Source organism: Physeter macrocephalus, chromosome 2, assembly GCF_002837175.3.
Source record: "Physeter macrocephalus isolate SW-GA chromosome 2, ASM283717v5, whole genome shotgun sequence".
Classification (NCBI taxonomy): domain Eukaryota; kingdom Metazoa; phylum Chordata; class Mammalia; order Artiodactyla; family Physeteridae; genus Physeter; species Physeter macrocephalus.
Genome location: NC_041215.1, coordinates 130,897,408 through 130,915,123, shown reverse-complemented (window position 1 = coordinate 130,915,123; position 17,716 = coordinate 130,897,408). Strand labels below are relative to the sequence as shown.

The 17,716-nt window shown below is 37.2% G+C and overlaps 1 protein-coding gene across 1 annotated transcript in view; it reads right to left on the bottom strand.

Moving 5' to 3' along the window:
• Positions 1 to 17,716, bottom strand: part of PSMD1 (proteasome 26S subunit, non-ATPase 1) — a 106,839-nt gene that overhangs the window by 17,054 nt on the left and 72,069 nt on the right. The window contains exons 17-19 of the mRNA XM_024124467.3: positions 14,281 to 14,397; positions 7,041 to 7,143; positions 1,594 to 1,763 (exon numbers count right to left, since the gene is read on the bottom strand). Of these exons, the coding sequence (XP_023980235.1) occupies positions 1,594 to 1,763; positions 7,041 to 7,143; positions 14,281 to 14,397 (390 nt within the window). The remainder of the gene's footprint in view (positions 1 to 1,593; positions 1,764 to 7,040; positions 7,144 to 14,280; positions 14,398 to 17,716) is intronic.

The following is a 17,716-nucleotide window of genomic DNA, read 5'->3' as shown; positions in this document are numbered from 1 at the left end:
TGTTACCACTGCTCCCTTAAAGGCATCTCTCTTCTTTCACTGAATTAGTTTTGAGGTGCTTTACAGAACTACTGTGGTTCCCTATACTTTCTTGAAGCTCTGTGCCTTTGAACAGGCATCCCTTTCATTTTTACTGACCACACACCCTGCTTCAGAGCGTTAAGTCCCACTCACGGTGTGAGCGTCAGATCAACTGTTACCTTCTTTGTGAAGTGTCATCTGATTATCTAACCTGCATTCCTAACTTCCATGTCCCTTCCTTGTACCACAGTAACAACCTATACACGTCCATATACAGTTTCTACACCATATAATCACACCTTACAAGAGTCTAGCATGAGCCTAATGGAAAAGTCGGCTTTGCATTACTTACTGACCAGGTTTAAAGTTCTCTAGTCTGAATTTTTCTCTTTACCCAAGAGAATGGTAATGAGCATCACATTTACTAGGACAAGCAATCTTGTCCTTTCCACCCCACTTTCACTGTAAGGAATGGAAACAGAGATCATAAAATTGTGTGCCAGAGGAAGAAGTCCCTAAAGATTATACAGTATGTTTAACCACAATGTTAAATGTTAGGGATTGGTAAAACAAAAGATTCTTGCTCTGAGAGATAAAACTGCTCAATATTTACAAATGTGAGTAGTTTAATACTGAAACACTTAGAGGATAATTAATTGGCTATACAGCTATACTGAAAAAAATCAACTCAATGAAATACTCAATCTTTACCAGCCATTTTTTGGCCTAAAATTTTTCCACTCTGAAAACTTAACAGAATGTTTTAACAATGGCGATGACCAAATGTAAGAGTTATTTAAAGATCAGAAAGCCTCTGAGAGGATGCAAGACCAAGAAAGTGCGTCATCAGGCCACAGGACTGAGAAAAAAGACATAAGCAAAAACCTCATTTAACAAAAAAAAAGGATAGTGTGATGACAGGGAATGTATCACCTTAGGTCTTTGACTCAAGTGACTAGTTTCTTTCTGTCAGTGTCCCTGGCTCTTCACTGCTGGTCTTGCTTTCTGCCACTACCAAAGGGACATCCTCCTATCTTGTTTTCCCTTTAGCAACAATCCTTTCTTCCATCAAATGCTCTAGCATCACATAACACTGAAACATATCCCTGTCTCAAACCTTCCTCCCTTAGTAAGATTTAGTTTAGGTCTTCCTTGCCCAGATTATTGCAATAGCATTGTAACAAATTTCCACTGATATCAGAATGTTTCTAAAATGCAAATCTCATCATGTCATTTATCTGCAAGAAATCCTACAACAGCTCTCACAGACCTTCAATATTAAATAAAATTCATCAGTGATTATAAAGTCTTTTCATATTTTTATATTTTGCCCCCCTCTTACCAATCCCTCTCAATCGATTTACCCAAGGTTACACAGTTAGTAAAAAGACTTGATTTTCAAAACTTCCACCAACACACTCCTCTCAATAAGGTGATGACTCAGTCTGAAGGGAGAATACTTTATTAATAAGATGCTGACTAATCTTTAAAATTTTATGAAAATCCTCGTGAGTGGGTGGCAAATAGGATATGGTGAAGATACAATATAAAACTGAGGTCTCACAAACATACCTTTAAGTCCTTGTTAAGGCCAATGACACAGGTAGGGGTATAAGCCAATGACAGGAAGTGTGAAAGAGGAAACCAGAACCAGAACTGGGTAAAGACAAGGACGCCAACCACAGAAGGCATATGGGTGTGCCCAGTTCTGGACTGCAAGGAGATTGTGACATTATGTCCACCTGTAGAAAAGGAGAGAAATCATAAAGATGAATCTAGTTGAGCAATAATAAAGATTTCTAAGTACTACACTAGGGAAGCATTTCGTGATTATTTTGAGAGTATAGTTCTAAAATCTAATATGAAGTCACTGGAATTAGTTAGCCAATGAGCTATCTAGGGTCTCCAAAATTGGAAATACTGGACTAAGGGTAATTTAGAACTTCTTTCTATATAGGTAGGCATTTTTCAAAAACTAAGCCTGAAGGATATCAGAACTTGTATGCTTAATTAAATATTAATCTGTATTGTACACTGGCTTTTAATGTGCAAACAAAAAGTAAAATTTTAGTACATATCATATTTGTAAACAATGGCAAAGAGACAAGAGATAAATACTGTTTGCTTATTTTTGTTCTTTCTGCTTTAGTCATGTCTGAATGCAGGCAGCTCCAAGATTAACTAGCCTTGTGATCTTGGACAAATCACTTTACCTCTAAAAGTTTTTTTTTCCCATTGGCAAAAGGAGAGTTTGAACTTGAGCATTTGAATTAGAGCACTACCACTAACAAAAGAAAAAATTTTAATATCCAATCCTTGATTCAACTGAAAAATTTTTTTGAGTAAGCACAATATGTAAAACAATGAAATCAGAGCTAATTCTGTTAAATCAGAAGAGATTTTGGGCTTGAATCTGACCTGTTAATCTACCTCTTTCCACATCCCCTAGACTTTCCCTTGAGGGAGTGCAGAGAAACACAGTTTGAAAGCTAGTGAACAAGAACTAAGATCCAAGTATCAGTTAGCTAGATCTCTACTGGGACCTCATAAGGCTGAGATTCTAGGAGGTTTTAGGGGTTGCAAACTTGAATGTCTTTAGGAACTGGTCAGGTAAACAAATGAGAAAAGTTGGACTGAAAGCAGTGTGGATTGAAGCAAACTGAAAAGTTCATGTCATATTTAAAGAGGACATGTTACCAGGGGTGTTAGATCCAGGGTCACTATGTAATTTTGTTTTTAAAAGTACACTTGAATCTGGATTTCGGACAAAATTTTGCAAATTTTGCTAGGCAGGCAAAAACCTGTTTAAGGCAGGTATGGCCCACGGGCTGTTGTGTTGCAGCCTCTGGCCTATAGTAACAGTGTTAGTGTTGGACCCCAGAACTTTGAGACCCGAATCTTTTAGTTTATATAATATAGCCCATAAAAATAAGGCTTGTTTGTGCCTAGTCACCATCCTAATATGAATTCCAATTCTGGATCTCCATTGCTCACATTTCACTTCTCTTCATCTCAGTATCACACAGACACCTTCATGTTTTGTATGTATTTATTTATGGCTGTGTTGGGTCTTTGTTGCTACGCAAGGGCTTTCTCTAGTTGCGGTGAGCGGGGGCTACTCTTTGTTGCGGTGTGCGGGCTTCTCATTGCGGTGGCTTCTCTTATTGCGGAGCACGGGCTTCAGTAGTTGTCACACGTGGGCTCAGCAGTTGTGGCTCACGGGCTTAGTTGCTCCATGGCATGTGGGATTTTCCCGGACCAGGGCTTGAACCCGTGTCCCCTGCATTGGCGGGCCGATTCTTAACCACTGCGCCACCAGGGAAGTTCTGCCTTCATGTTTTGTTTGGAGTTAGGAAGTGAGTACTAACTTTACTAAGCCAAAAAGCATTTTTTATAAGAATCGGTTCTACTGTTCAACCAAATAACCTAGATTTTCTTAATACTCCCTCTACAGATATTTCATTTAAGATTTTACCTAGAAATAAATCAGGTATACTTTAATTGTGTTTTTCCAACAGGAATGAGTTATACTTTTACTGTCTGCTTATATTCTTCCCTACTCTAACCCCCTACATTCACAGAATGCTTACTATATATTAAGAATTTTGAAATACTGAAAAAGATTCCAAGGAGCCTCCAATCTAGTGAAGACAGATAATTAGATAATTAAAATAAGGCATAAAAGTATTATGATAGGTATAACTGGGTACTAGCCCCACCTACATGGTGGAGGCTGAATACGGTAGAAGAAGAGGGGGGAAAGGCTTCCTAGAGAATGTGATATTTGATCTAAGTTTTGAAGCTGAATTTTCTTTTATTTCAATGAAACCTATCTTCTTCAGACCTAGAAACTAAACTAGCCTTTAGTTCTAATAGTTTGAGATTTAATATAAAACAAGGGCAAGTTTATTCTATTGATAGTGTTTGCACAGTTTTACAAACTTCACCATAAACTTTCTTAATCTTCAGCTTTTCTCCCTGAAGAAACCAAATCATTGAGTGAGTTCTCATAAACTTCACTCATTCCTTTGAAGTTGCCCTCTCCAGATTTTCTCTACTACCATTAACTTCTGAGAGATAAATTACAGGACTAAAATTTTTTCTAATGCAATTGCAGAAATGTTTTCCAGGAAGAAAGGATATTAGCAAAGTGAAAAAGGGTACGAAAACAATCTTATGCTCCTAATAGCAAATATGGCAGTACACAACTTTTAGGTACTTAATAACACTAAAAAGAGAAATGGAAAGAAGCATCAAAACTTGATTGGTTCCTCACAGATCAAATAGACATTCACAAAAAAAAAAGATGGAAGGAGAGAAGGGCTCAAAGAGGAAGGAGGGGAAAACAGAGAGAGGACTTCTAGTAAAGATGGCAGAATAAAGCTAAAACAAAGAATTATAAGAGACGGAAGGAGAGAAGGGCTCAAAGGGGAAGGAGGGGAAAACAGAGAGAGGACTTCTAGTAAAGATGGCAGAATAAAGCTAAAACAAAGAATTATTCTCTCCCCAATTTCTTAACAAATGACTCTAATTTAGTAGTACTGAATGAATGAGTAAAGGGTTGAAGCCTAAAACCACAAACTTCAAAAACTAGCAGCTAAAAGAAAACATAAAAGATTATGGAGTGGTAAAATGTTACTTCTAAATCCTATTTAATAACCAGTTACCCAAAGTAGCCAATCTGAAAAGGTTACATAATGTATGATTCCAACTATATAACATTCTGGAAAAGGAAAAACTAAAGCTATAGAGACAGCAGAAAGATCAGTGGTTGCCCAGGGACTGGGGATGAGGGGGTGGGGAGGGAGGAAGGGATGAAAAGGTAGAGCACAGAGGATTTTTAAGACAGTGAAAGCATTCTGTATGATACTGTAAAGGTGGATACATATCATTACGCATCTATCAAAACCCACAGAGAGTGAACCTGAATGTAAACTAGAAACAAAAAAAAGCATTTTTTATAAGAATCAGGGTTCTACTGTTCAACCAAATAACCTAGATTTTCTTAATACTTCCCCTACAGATATTAACAAAATCCAGTCAGTTAAGTGTCAAGTCTTAGTATAGATATCTTGGAAAAAGAAGTAGCAATAAAAGAAATGGTGGTGAGCACTGAATCCCTTTAAATATGAAACTAAGACTAAACTGTGAGAATTATGATTTCACAAGAGTATGTAAATGTTATGAGCTATGACAATGTAAACATAATATAAAAATTCTGGAAGGTGGCAAAGAATGAGAAGGGAGAAACTATGGCATGTCAATGTCTGTATCATTTATACATGGGAGAGAATCAATACCATCAAGAACTGAAATGGTTTACTTCACCTAAAGCATCTACAGAATACTGTCCTTATTTATATACAGCTGCAACAACCTATCTTTAAATTAAAAAGAGAGAAAAATATAAATTGTATGTTAAACACTAAAAATTTAAGCAGAAAACTCTCAACTTCTTGGAAAATTAAAACAAAACAAACTTTACTAGACAAATGGATTAAAAGAGAAGGGTATTTGCCTCAAAAATTTAGAAAACAAGGACTTCCCTGGTGGTCCAGTGGCTAAGACTCCATGCTCCCAATTCAGGGGGCCCGGGTTCGATCCCTGGTCAGGGAACTAGATGCCACATGCATGCCACAACTAAGAGTTCGCATGCCACAACTAAAGATCCCATATGCTGCAACGAAGATCCTGCGTGCTGCAACTAAGACCCAGCTCAGCCAAAATAAATTAATTAAAAAAAATTTAGAAAACAGCACCAACATTCTAAAAAAGAAAGAAAAAGCAAATAAGAGTCAAGCAAAAATAAAGAATTTAGGGGGAAAAAAGACTAGCAATAGCATATAAACAAAAAGAGAAATCTCTAGCAAATCTAATTAAGAAAAAGATAATATAATCAAATTAGAAAGGAGACAGATTTTTTAAAAAAGCCTTATATATAAGGGAGATTACCTAAAATTAAAAAATAAGGATGCTAAAAATCTTAATAAGACTTAAAAAATACTCTAAGTACAAAACCTGACAAGGTTAACAAAAAAACTTACGATATCAAAAACTTCAGCTTCTTTCTCTGATTCCCTTCACTAGAAATATAAACACATTTCTAGTTGACCAATAAAAGAATGGTTGCAATAAATATGGCTAAGTGTTTTTATTAGAAGAAATTAAGATAACCAACAAGTTTTAGAAAAGCTCATCTAGTAATAGAATTACTATGAAAACCTTGAGATACTATTGTTTTACCTTCCAAATTCGCAAAGATTAATGAAAAAGATTATATTCTACATGCCTAGGGTACAGTTAGAAAAAGAATCTCACACTTGAATAATGAAATAGTTATGCTTCCTCCCTTCTACCCTACTGAGTGAGATATCACCAGTAATAACAGTTAAAGAGTAGGTTGAATGAACCCCAAGTCCAAGGTACTAAAGCACACCATTCTATCTTGAAAGGGTAGCCCATCTCTTTCTAAATAAACCACAGTGTAGTGGTGAAGAATGTGAATTCAGGAGCCAGTTGGTACAGTGTGCTACACATTTACTAGGCAAATATTCCATGTATCTTATTTTAGGATGATTTAGCTGCTAGAATTTGTCTAAAACCTAATTTTTTCCTCAAAAAATTTCCAATGTCAACTTGTTTAAAACTGACACAAAGAAAATTAAAGGAAAAGAAATCAGCCAACACTCACTGAGCACTTTACTAAATGACTGGGACTGTTTTAGTTGCTTTACATAGATTTTTAATCCTCCCAATACTATGAGGTAGACCTTACGAAACAAGAAAACAGACATAAAGAGGGGAAATATAGCTAGTACTGTAAAGGGACTGGGATTCAAACCGTAAGAGTCTGCAGTCTTAACTCTACTAAATTACTTCTATGAACTGCAGGCTCCAAATTTTCTCCAGGAGTAATTTGTCCCAGACTCAATTTCTACTTTGTCATATAGTTAGAACAGATATTTCATTAGATTTAGTTTAAATAGACAAATTAATCTGGAAGAGTTAAAAACATTTACCTGCATCCAGTATGCCCTGGGCCAGAATAGCGCCAAACTTGGCCATGACATCATCATGTTTATCATTGATGACTTTGGAATACAGCTGTCTGAACTGATTCACCTGAAGGAACAAGAAATAGAATTATAGTCTAGTTCTATTCACTTGCTGTGTCATTTTTGGCGGGGAATAGACTGCTCAAATGGCAATGAAACCTGAGTTCTGATTCACAACATTCAAAAAGAGAGGGATCTGGACCGGATTTGAAGGCAGAACAGTCCCATGGTTGAGATCATGGATGTCATGACTTTTCTGGTATGGGAGCACCAGCTCTGTTTCCAATCCTCATTCCACAGTGGATGATTCAGACTCAGGGGAATGCTGAGTGTGATTTCATATCGCACCACTGTTAGTCAGCAGGCTTCAACAGTTCAAGTGAACACTAAGGCTTTCAGTGAACTCTGAATTACACCTCTTCTGCTCACCATCAACCTACAGATTTCCTAATGGGCACAGTCCTTCAATTCTACCTTACAACAAACTACCTTTCACTGCAGCTGTGTGAGGTATATTTTGGATTTATATTCACATATACAATAAAGATTTTCATTATGCATACACATTAATTTTCAGAGGACACATCACAATAATTACTCTTACCAAAAGAATACATCAAGGGACTTTCCTGGTGGCGCAGTGGTTAAGAATCCGCCTGCCAATGTAGGGGACACGGGTTGGATCCTTGGTCCAGGAAGATCCCACATGCCGTGGAGCAACAAAGCCTGTGTGTCTCAACTACTAAGCCTGTGGTCTAGAGCCTGCGAGCCACAACTACTGAGGCCGGTGTGACAACTACTGAAGCCCAGGCACATAGAGCCCGTGCTCCGCAACAAGAGAAGCCACTGCAGTGAGAAGCCTGTGCACGCCAACGAAGAGTAGCCCCCACTCGCCGCAACTAGAGAAAGCCCACATGCATCAACGAAGACCCAATGCAGCCAAAAATAAAATTAATTAAAAACAAAAAGGGAAAAAAAAAAATCTTAAAAAAAAAAAAAAAAAAAAAGAACACACCAAAATGGAATACACACTGATTCATTCAGGGAGGGATTACTGGTAATGTTTGTTCACTTCTTTATTATTTTCTGTATTTTCTAAAATTAACATATATTACTTTTATAATTAGAAAATAATATTTATAAAATATATGTTCTCATCAAAATATCTGATTTTTGAGTGACAATAAGGGAAATATTTTATGCTTCCTCCATGTCTTACACTTCTCTATTTTCCCACCAAGTGCTTTTCAAATGATAAGCACCCAGAAAGAAGTCAGCTTGTTCAAGAAAGAAGCACATGATCACAGAGCTCCCCAAATCTGCCAAAGGCAGGAAATATTGAATGTGAGTTTCCCAATATAATGATTTTATCTGCATTACATATTCTTTCAGAATCTCTTGCCCTTTTCATTTATCTTGGTCCGGGAGGCCACGCTGTGATACAGTGCAGAGTAACATACGGTCAGACAACACTGGCTTATAAATATCTCTGCTCTAATAAGCTGTTGAGGTAAGTTACTTGGCTCTTCTGAGTCTCAGTTTCTTCGTCTCTACAGGGATTACAACACCTACACGGCTGTTGTAAGGACTATATGAAGTAATACATATGTAAAGTAATGTGTAAAAGGCATTTTATGATTCAGTAAGCATGGCTGTCTTACCATATCAGAGCAGAGTCCTACCAGTCCTCCATGACTATCCTCTCTGCAACCTAAATACTGCTACCAAAATGATATTCCTTAAAATGGTTCTCACTTATTTATTCATAGGCAACAACAGAATGTGATAGGGAAAACAATGAACTAACTCTGCCACTACCCAGCATATGACCATTAGCAAGCCACTCACTTCTTTACATCTTACTTTCTCTAACTATAAAACCCTGCACGATGAGATCATCACAAAATTCCCTTCTAGTTTTAAAAATCCTAAGGTTTGATGCTTTTACTCTGGTTCAACAGGTCAAATTCCTTTGATTCTTAACTTATTTTAGATGAACACTTACATTACCTTATATAGGATGGAAATTTTATGTGCTAAGAGTTTACGAAATAGTTCATGAACTTACAAAAAGAAACGCTGGACAAAGCACTGTATGTACATTATAAGGAAGAATTTAAATATAAAACCACATCTCAAACAATAGGACATTTGGTGAAACTGAAAGATGGAATAAAAAAAATCAATGCAAATACATAATGGGTTTATCCAATCAATATTAAGTAGACTAGTACTTTAAAAAGCTAGTTTTTGTTCATCACTTAAAAATTTTTCCTCACATTTTATTACTTATGCAGCAGTAACTTAATTTTCATTATTAAGATTCTTCATAAAGAATTATTATATTAGTAGGTTAGGATAGTATCTTACATTTGGAAGGCGACTTTGAGCCCATCTGGTCTACTCTGCCTAATTTACAGATGTGAAAAATGGAACCAAGATAGGTAAAATGACTGGCTTGCTTGTGATCACAAACAAGTAATTGCAGTCATGGCTAAGGATCATGATTTTCTGACTCAATTTCATTGCTATGAATAGTACGGCCCCCACATAAAACAAATTAGAATTTGTAGGAGAAAATCATTTTAATTTCCCATTTTATATTATGATAATCTCACAGAAAAGACAATTAAATAAATTTCAGACAATGCTATGACCCATGCCTTCTGCTGTGCCTGATTATCTAAAATCTACCTTCTCCAAATCCTGCATTTTAAACACTCATCATGTTTTTAACTCTATATACCTTACACTGTTGGAAAAAAACAAAACCCATACTTCTATGTCAGAGAGAAAAATAAAGGATGGGAGAAGGGCATAAAGTTCCGTAAACGTCTTTTCTGTGGTTACTTATCACCTAGGTATGTCTCTTCCTGTTGTTGTTGTTGTTGTTGTTTTTTTCCTGTTTTCCTGGATATAGAAATGAAGCTGTACATCAGGGATCAGTTTTAGAGTTTTTTTTCCCCTTTTCTCTTTCTATGACATTACATTAGCTCTTAAGATTTCAACTAGGTATATAATTCCTTCCACGAACTCACTGAGGCCAGATGAATTTTGGAATTCAGAATTTAGAAAGGTGACATGGTGCACACACCATAAATTATGCAATATCCTCAGTGGAGCGTGGGAGTAATATTCCGTAATCAACCAAATTAATATTTCTGAAGCAGCAAAATGAATATTTACTAAATGGGATAAAGGCTATAAATGAGTTCATACTGGCTCAGATTTTACAGCCAAACGAGTCCTTAAAGACAGACAAAATTCTTAGTTTTCAGACCTTTCTGTAAATTGGAATTGCAGATAAAGGGCCATGAACTTATGTAATTTATCTGGGCTAGCTCCCATCTCTTTCTTTAGTTCTGATTTTTTCCCTATGCTCTCATCTTATCTCCAACTGACTTGCTATAATCTCAAACTTAACATGCCTAATGTGAAAATTATCTTTATTCTTTTTCAAGATTCCTGGCAATGCTATCATGATTTCCCCACTATCAATATCCCAAGTGATGTTTTCAGCTCCCTCCTCAATCTTATTAGTATTATTTTGTTCATGGTAGTTGGTTGTGCCTTTTCTTTATATTACCACCAACACTTTTAGGGTCCAAATCCCTGTCTTACTTAAGGCAACAGTATGGTAATACAAATTACTATTTAAAAATGTGTTATGCTGTAAAATAAAACCTTATAATATAAAAGTTCATGCTGATTTATTTTAAAACTGCAAAAGCTGATCAAACTTGACCAAATATGATCCTACTTCCAAAAAGTGTACATGTCAGTGGTGGGAGAAGCTTCCTTGTAACAGGCCTCAAGCTAGATGATATTAGGCAAGGAGGAACATAGGATCCCATTCTTACACTTTAATATTTTTATCTGATTCTATATATGATACTTGTTAAATACATGTTCAAATAACTGCCAACAGTGGAGTTCATTTAATAAGAAAAACAGAAGATATATCCTTCATAAAGAGTTGGGTTCTGGAGACAAAATAACTCCAAGGACCTATAAAAGAACATCATTCTTGGGCTTCCCTGGTGGCGCGGTGGTTGAGAGTCCGCCTGCCGATGCAGGGGACGCGGGTTCGTGCCCCGGTCCGGGAAGATCCCACATGCCGCGGAGCGGATGGGCCCGTGAGCCATGGCCGCTGAGCCTGCGCGTCCGCACGTCCGCAGCGTACCGCAAAAAAAAAAAAAAAAAAAAAAAGAACATCATTCTAGTTAAATGGTTCTGAACCTCTGGTCTAAGAGCCTTCTAAATTGGGTTTGTAATCACCCAAGGGTGTATGCGTGTTCTGGGGTCTATGTTTGTGAGAGTGAGTGAGCAAAAAACTGGCAGAAGAAAAGCAAAGATGTACTGGAGTTAGTTAAACTAAGACCACAGTGTGTAGAGCTTAGTGTTAAGACAGCATTCTGTAAAAGGATGTGAGGTAGATCATAACTGCATAAAAAACATTTCCTTTGGAAATTTCCATTAAAAATCTCACAAAATATCTGAGAAATGTCCCTTCTGTATTCCTTTGAGGAGGGGGTTATAGTCTTGATGAAATTAACACTTCATCTTTGATTTCAAGGCATTTTCATGGACTGGTTTGTAACCTTGTGACTAGGACTCTGTAGCCTTGAGAACTTACTTCTCTTCAAGCTTGTTAACAGCTTTTTCTTTTCAGCAATGTCACATACCACCCCAAAAGAATATCAATTTTTTAAATTTTGGCCACACCACGTGGCTTGCAGGATCTTAGTTACTGGAGCAGGGATTGAACCCGTGCCCCCTGCAGCGGAAGTGCGAAGTCCCAACCACTGGACCGCCAGGGACACAGAATATCAATGTTGCCTTCTTTGCAATTACCAGGTAAGAGAGAGATATAAACTATTGTCTACAAAGCTCTTGATCACATGCTTAAGAGCAGAAAACAATGAAACAGAACTTAAAGTTTAAGGATTCATAAGCTGAGTAACAATTTTACTCTAAGGGATAGTGTTTCCAGAAAGAACATTTGCTGTATACACTTTTGCTTTTGTAGTCACTGGGGTACACATTTAACTTTCCCCACTGAGTTTATATTAATGGCACAGCCTACCAGCTATAACCGCATTTTAACATTCTTATCAATATCCAAGATCCTGATACAATGTGAAGATGCAAGTGTACACCACATATTCACATCAGCTAAGACTTCATTCAACAAAATTTATGGAATATTACAAAATACTAATTATTTAAACTGCTGTATTTTTTACATTTTCTAAATATGAAAACGTTTTGTTTATTAGAATAAATAGTTGAAAGGTTTTTGAAACTATACAGCCTACCCTAACCTAACCCCACCCCCATTACAAAGTACTCTGCCATTGTTGGTGCAGAGCTTATGGTTATAAAATCAATGAAATCCTAGAGCAGAGGATGGGAAGATGGCAAAACATTTGTCATGTTCACAATACATGTAACAAGAAAGCAACATGCAAGGTCAGAGTGAATAAATATCTATATATTACTGTTAGGGGACATGCATTCCATGGCCAAACTTCCTCCTTTAATGACATTACTCAGTTGGATAACCTCCAGCTGAGAAAGCTCAACAGAAGATCAAAAGTAGAAATAAAAGATGCAAAAGCTACTCAAAACTGCTCTATTTAAAAACAAAAACCAAAAAGAAATGTGGTCTGCTTGAAAAGATGTTTATATTCTAGAAGATATAATACATTAAGTAATGTATTATTAGAAGAGGATGAGAAGTTTGATTCTATTTTTGCAATAATCCAATTTTTATAACTCTTAAAAGTGATTTTAGGAGAGAGTAGGACTGGATAAAAAAAAAAAAAAAAAAAAAAGACAGCAACACAAATGATAGCAACTGCTCAGAAAAGGAAATCTATTAAAGTTCCACAGAATAATCAATGAGTTCTGAAATTTTTTCCTCCTCCCCCTCAGTCTATCTATTGATAGTTTGCTAAAAATGAATCTGCTTAATGAGGCAGAAGACAGTATACCAGTGGCTTTTTCTGTTGTCAATTTCTTCGACTGTTTCTTATATAGGAGCAGAATTATACAAGGTTGTTAAATGTCCTAACTTTAAATTAAGAATTAAAGATCTGAAATTACTGCATAAGCTATATACATCTATTAAACATGTCAAACATGGCAATTTTTACTATATGTAATAAGATTAATGCATTTTCTGTTTCTCAACAAAATGAGAAGTTCTGGGTGAGGTGCCAGGATACATTAGATACCAAAGTCTGAAATGAGGTCTGAGACACTATCATGAGGAAATTTTAAAACAGATGCCTCAAAATCTGTTATGGGGTCATCCACACGGTATATATGAGGACTTGATTGTATCAATAGAAGGATATGTGAAAAGGATTCCTCTACGGGGAAAACTGGGCTTTAAGTCTTTCCCACTAACTCTAAGCCTAGAGATGGGCTTCAGAGAGACCATGTGGTGAGCATGTGCTGAGCCTAGTGGCTCAGTGGTCACTGTGCACTGACATCTGACACATGAGTTATGAGGCATTAGCTATTGACTGAGGCACAAGCAATGAGAGAGGGAGGGAGAAGAAAAGAGGGACGGGGAGAGAGAGGGAGAGGCAGGCAAAGCTGCACTGAGAGCCTATTATACTCCTACCTACAAGAAGGGCAAAAAATGCAATAGTGTTTCTGTGGACAGATGTGGGTCAAAGAAGAAAGCAAGCCTTCCTGGAGCCATGTGAAACCCTGCCCAAGGGATCTCCAATGAGGGCAATGACATTCTAATAGAGAATCTGGATGTACTCATTTCTAAACTGAGATTGTATATACTATATAAAGTTTTTACTACCTCAGAAGGATGGATCAAAAAAAAATCACAGACCACTTAGTTTGTATCTTGTATCACAGGAACAAGTTATCCTACTGAATAAATTTTAAAAGGACAGCAGGAGGCCAAAATTCAAGTTGATTTTTATGATTTTGTCAACCCATGAGTTCTAATTTTTCAAGTATGGCTATATAACTGAATTAACAAAGTCACCATAAATTTATAAAAAATGCAATCAAAGAGTATTATATACTTAAAGTTTTCCTATTCTCCTACCTCTTTACTTTCTGTGAGTTCAGTGTACACCATATTTGAGGTAGAAATGTCCTCAAAAAAAGATAACCTACCAAAGAAAAGCCTGAACCAGCTCTCTTCTAGAGAATTTTTTTGTTTGCTCACCTTGGGACAAGTGATTTCAGTCTGCTGGATCATGATGAGAGCCGAAGCTATGAGAGCTCCTTGCCTCACATAGTTCACAGGGTCATTTGTCATTGGTTCTAGCAAATTAATTGCTTCCTGAAAGCATTAAAAAGAAAAACCTTTTAATAAAGTTTATATAGCTAAATTTTCAGATTAGTTACTGTCTTTCTAAGTCAATATTTTCATCTAACATTGTAATCACAAGTTAATTTAAGACTACTTGGATGCAACAGTCAGAACTGAGTATGCTTTAAGTTTCAATATAATTGATGCTAAGTGAAAAGGAAGCTTACAACACAAGTGCTCCTGTCTTGGGGTAAAAGAGATAAAAAAGAAAGTAGAAAAAATGAGATTAATGTTTGATAAACACCTATTATTTTCCAAGTGCAGTGGGAGGTATTTTATATATATTATCCATTTAATCCTCTTCATCCTAAAACAACAACAACAGCAATACAAAACAATCTTTATAAACAAAGAAACAGTTAGACAGGTAAAGTAAATTGCCAAAAATCACATAAGTGTAGCAAACTCAGGCCAGTCTGACTCTAAGTATCCAACTTCCTTCAAATACTAGAGTAAGATAATATCTTAAGATGATTTTACAAAACCTAATTTAAAAAATTAAATAAATCGAATGTAAATTGAAACAAACAAAAAACAAAGAGAAACAAAACTCCCAAAACAAAAAAGATTTTACCTGCTAGGAGAATGGCAACACAAATTAAGTCAAATAGGACTAGAAATGATTCCATGGTTACACTTCCCACATATGGTGGGATTTTCCAAAATGTTTAACAGGATATCCCCAATATCATATTCTTCAGAATACCAGTTCTATGAAAACAGGATTCCTTGATTAAATAAGTTTGGGAGCTCCTGCATACTGTATATCACCCCCTCTTGCGATTCAAAAATGTATCTAGCACACCAAGGACTCCAGGAGTGCACATATCATAACAAAAGGTTCAAGAAACCTTATTAAAGAAACTACTAGACCTTTGCATAGCCCAGCATCTGTTCATTGTATTTGACCAAGAACTCTTTTGCTCCATATAACTTCTATTACACACCCTGCAGGACCTTTGTTCAGTGCCCTTTACAAGATCCTTAGGTAGGTATGAATTTGGAGGAACAAAGCAATTAGTTTATATGATTATCAAACTTATTTTAATACAGTATGTCACTTCTCAAATGTCCTTTGTTCCAAAGCCAAGTAAAGGAAGAATAAATTGAATCCTTTTTTGGGGGGTGTGGGGGGAATGACTTCAGATTTCCTTTCATGTCGATTTATTTATTTAAGAAAAATCAGAGCGAGAGACTGGTTCAAGATAGCAGAGTAGAAGGACGTGTGCTCACTTCCTCTTGAGAGAGCACTGGAATCACAACTAACTGCTGAACAATCTCGACAGGAAGACACTGGAACTCACCAAAAAAGATACCCCACATCCAAAGACAAAGGAGAAGCCACAAAGAGATGGTAGGAGGGGGGCAATGACAGTAAAAGCAAATCCCATAACTGCTGGGTGGGTGACTCACAGACGGGAGAACATTTATACCACAGAAGTCCACCCACTGGAGTGAAGGTTCTGAGCCCCACATCAGGCTTCCCAACCTGGGTGTCTGGCAACGGGAGGAGGAATTCCTAGAGAATCAGACTTTGAAAGCTAGCGGGATTTGACTGCAGGACTTCAACAGGACTGGGGGAAACAGAGACTCCACTCTTGGAGGACACACACAAAGTAGTGTGCGCATCGGGACCCAGGGGAAGGAGCAGTGACCCCAGGGGAGACTGAACCAGATCTACCTGCTTGTGTTGGAGGGTCTCCTGCAGAGGTGGCGGGTGGCTGTGTCTCACCGTGAGGACAAGGACACTGGCAGCAGAAGCTCTGGGAAGTACTCCTTGGTGTGAGCCCTCCCAGAGTCTGCCATTAGCCCCACCAAAGAGCCTGGTAGGATCCAGTGTTGGGTCTCCTCAGGTCAAAAAACCAACAGGGAGGGAACCCAGCCCCTCCATCAGCAGACAAGCGGATTAAAGTTTTACTGAGCTCTGCCCACCAGAGCAACAGCCAGCTCTACACACCACCAGTCCCTCCCATCAGGAAACTTGCACAAGCCTCTTAGACAGCCTCATCCACCAGAGGGCAGACAGCAGAAGCAAGAAGAACTATAATCCTGAAGCCTGTGGAACAAAAAACACATTCACAGAAAGAGAGACACGATGAAAATGCAGAGGGCTATGTACTAGATGAAGGAACAAGATAAAACCCCAGAAAAACAACTAAATGAAGTGGAGCCAGGAAACCTTCCAGAAAAAGAACTCAGAATAATGATAGTGAAGATGATCCAGGACCTCAGAAAAACAATGGAGGCAAAGACTGAGAAGATGCAAGAAATGTTTAACAAAGACCTAGAAGAATTAAAGAACAAACAAACAGAGATGAACAATACAATAATTACTGCTGCGGAACAGAATAAAGATAAAAGAATGAAACGAAATGAAGACAGCCTAATAGACCTCTGGGACAACATTAAATGCAACAACATTCGCATTATAGGGATCCCAGAAGGAGAAGAGAGAGAGAAAGGACCAGAGAAAATATCTAAAGAGATTATAGTCGAAAACTTCCCTAACATGGGAAAGGAAATAGCCACCCAAGTCCAGGAAGCACAGAGTCCCAGGCACGATAAACCCAAGGAGAAACACGGCAAGACACTTAGTAATCAAACCGACAAAAATTAATGACAGAAAAATTACTGAAAGCAACAAGGGAAAAATGACAAATAACATACAAGGGAACTCCCATAAGGTTAACAGCTATTTCTCAGCAGAAACTCTACAGGCCAAAAGGGAGTGCCATGATATATTTCAAGTGATGAAAGGGAAGAACCTACAACCAAGAATATTCTACGCAGCAAGCATCTCATTTAGATTCAACGGAGAAATCAACAGTTTAAAGACAAGCAAAAGCTAAAAGAATTCAGCACCACCAAACCAGCTCTACAACAAATGCTAAAATAACTTCTTTAAGTGGGAAACACAAGAGAAGAAAAGGACCTACAAAAACAAACAGATAACAATTAAGAAAGTGGTAATAGGAACATACATATTGATAATTACCTTAAATGTGAATGGATTTAATGCTCCAACCAAAAGACACAGGCTCGCTGAATGGATACCAAAACAAGACCCATATATATGCTGTCTACAAGAGACCCACTTCAGACCTAGGTACACATACAGACTGAGAGTGAGGGGATGGAAAAAGATATTCCATGCAAATGGAAATCAAAAGAAAGCTGGAGTAGCAATATTCATATCAGATAAAACAGACTAAAATAAAGAATGTTACAAGAGACAAAGAAGGACACTACATAATGATCAAGGGATCAATCCAAGAAGAAGATATAACAA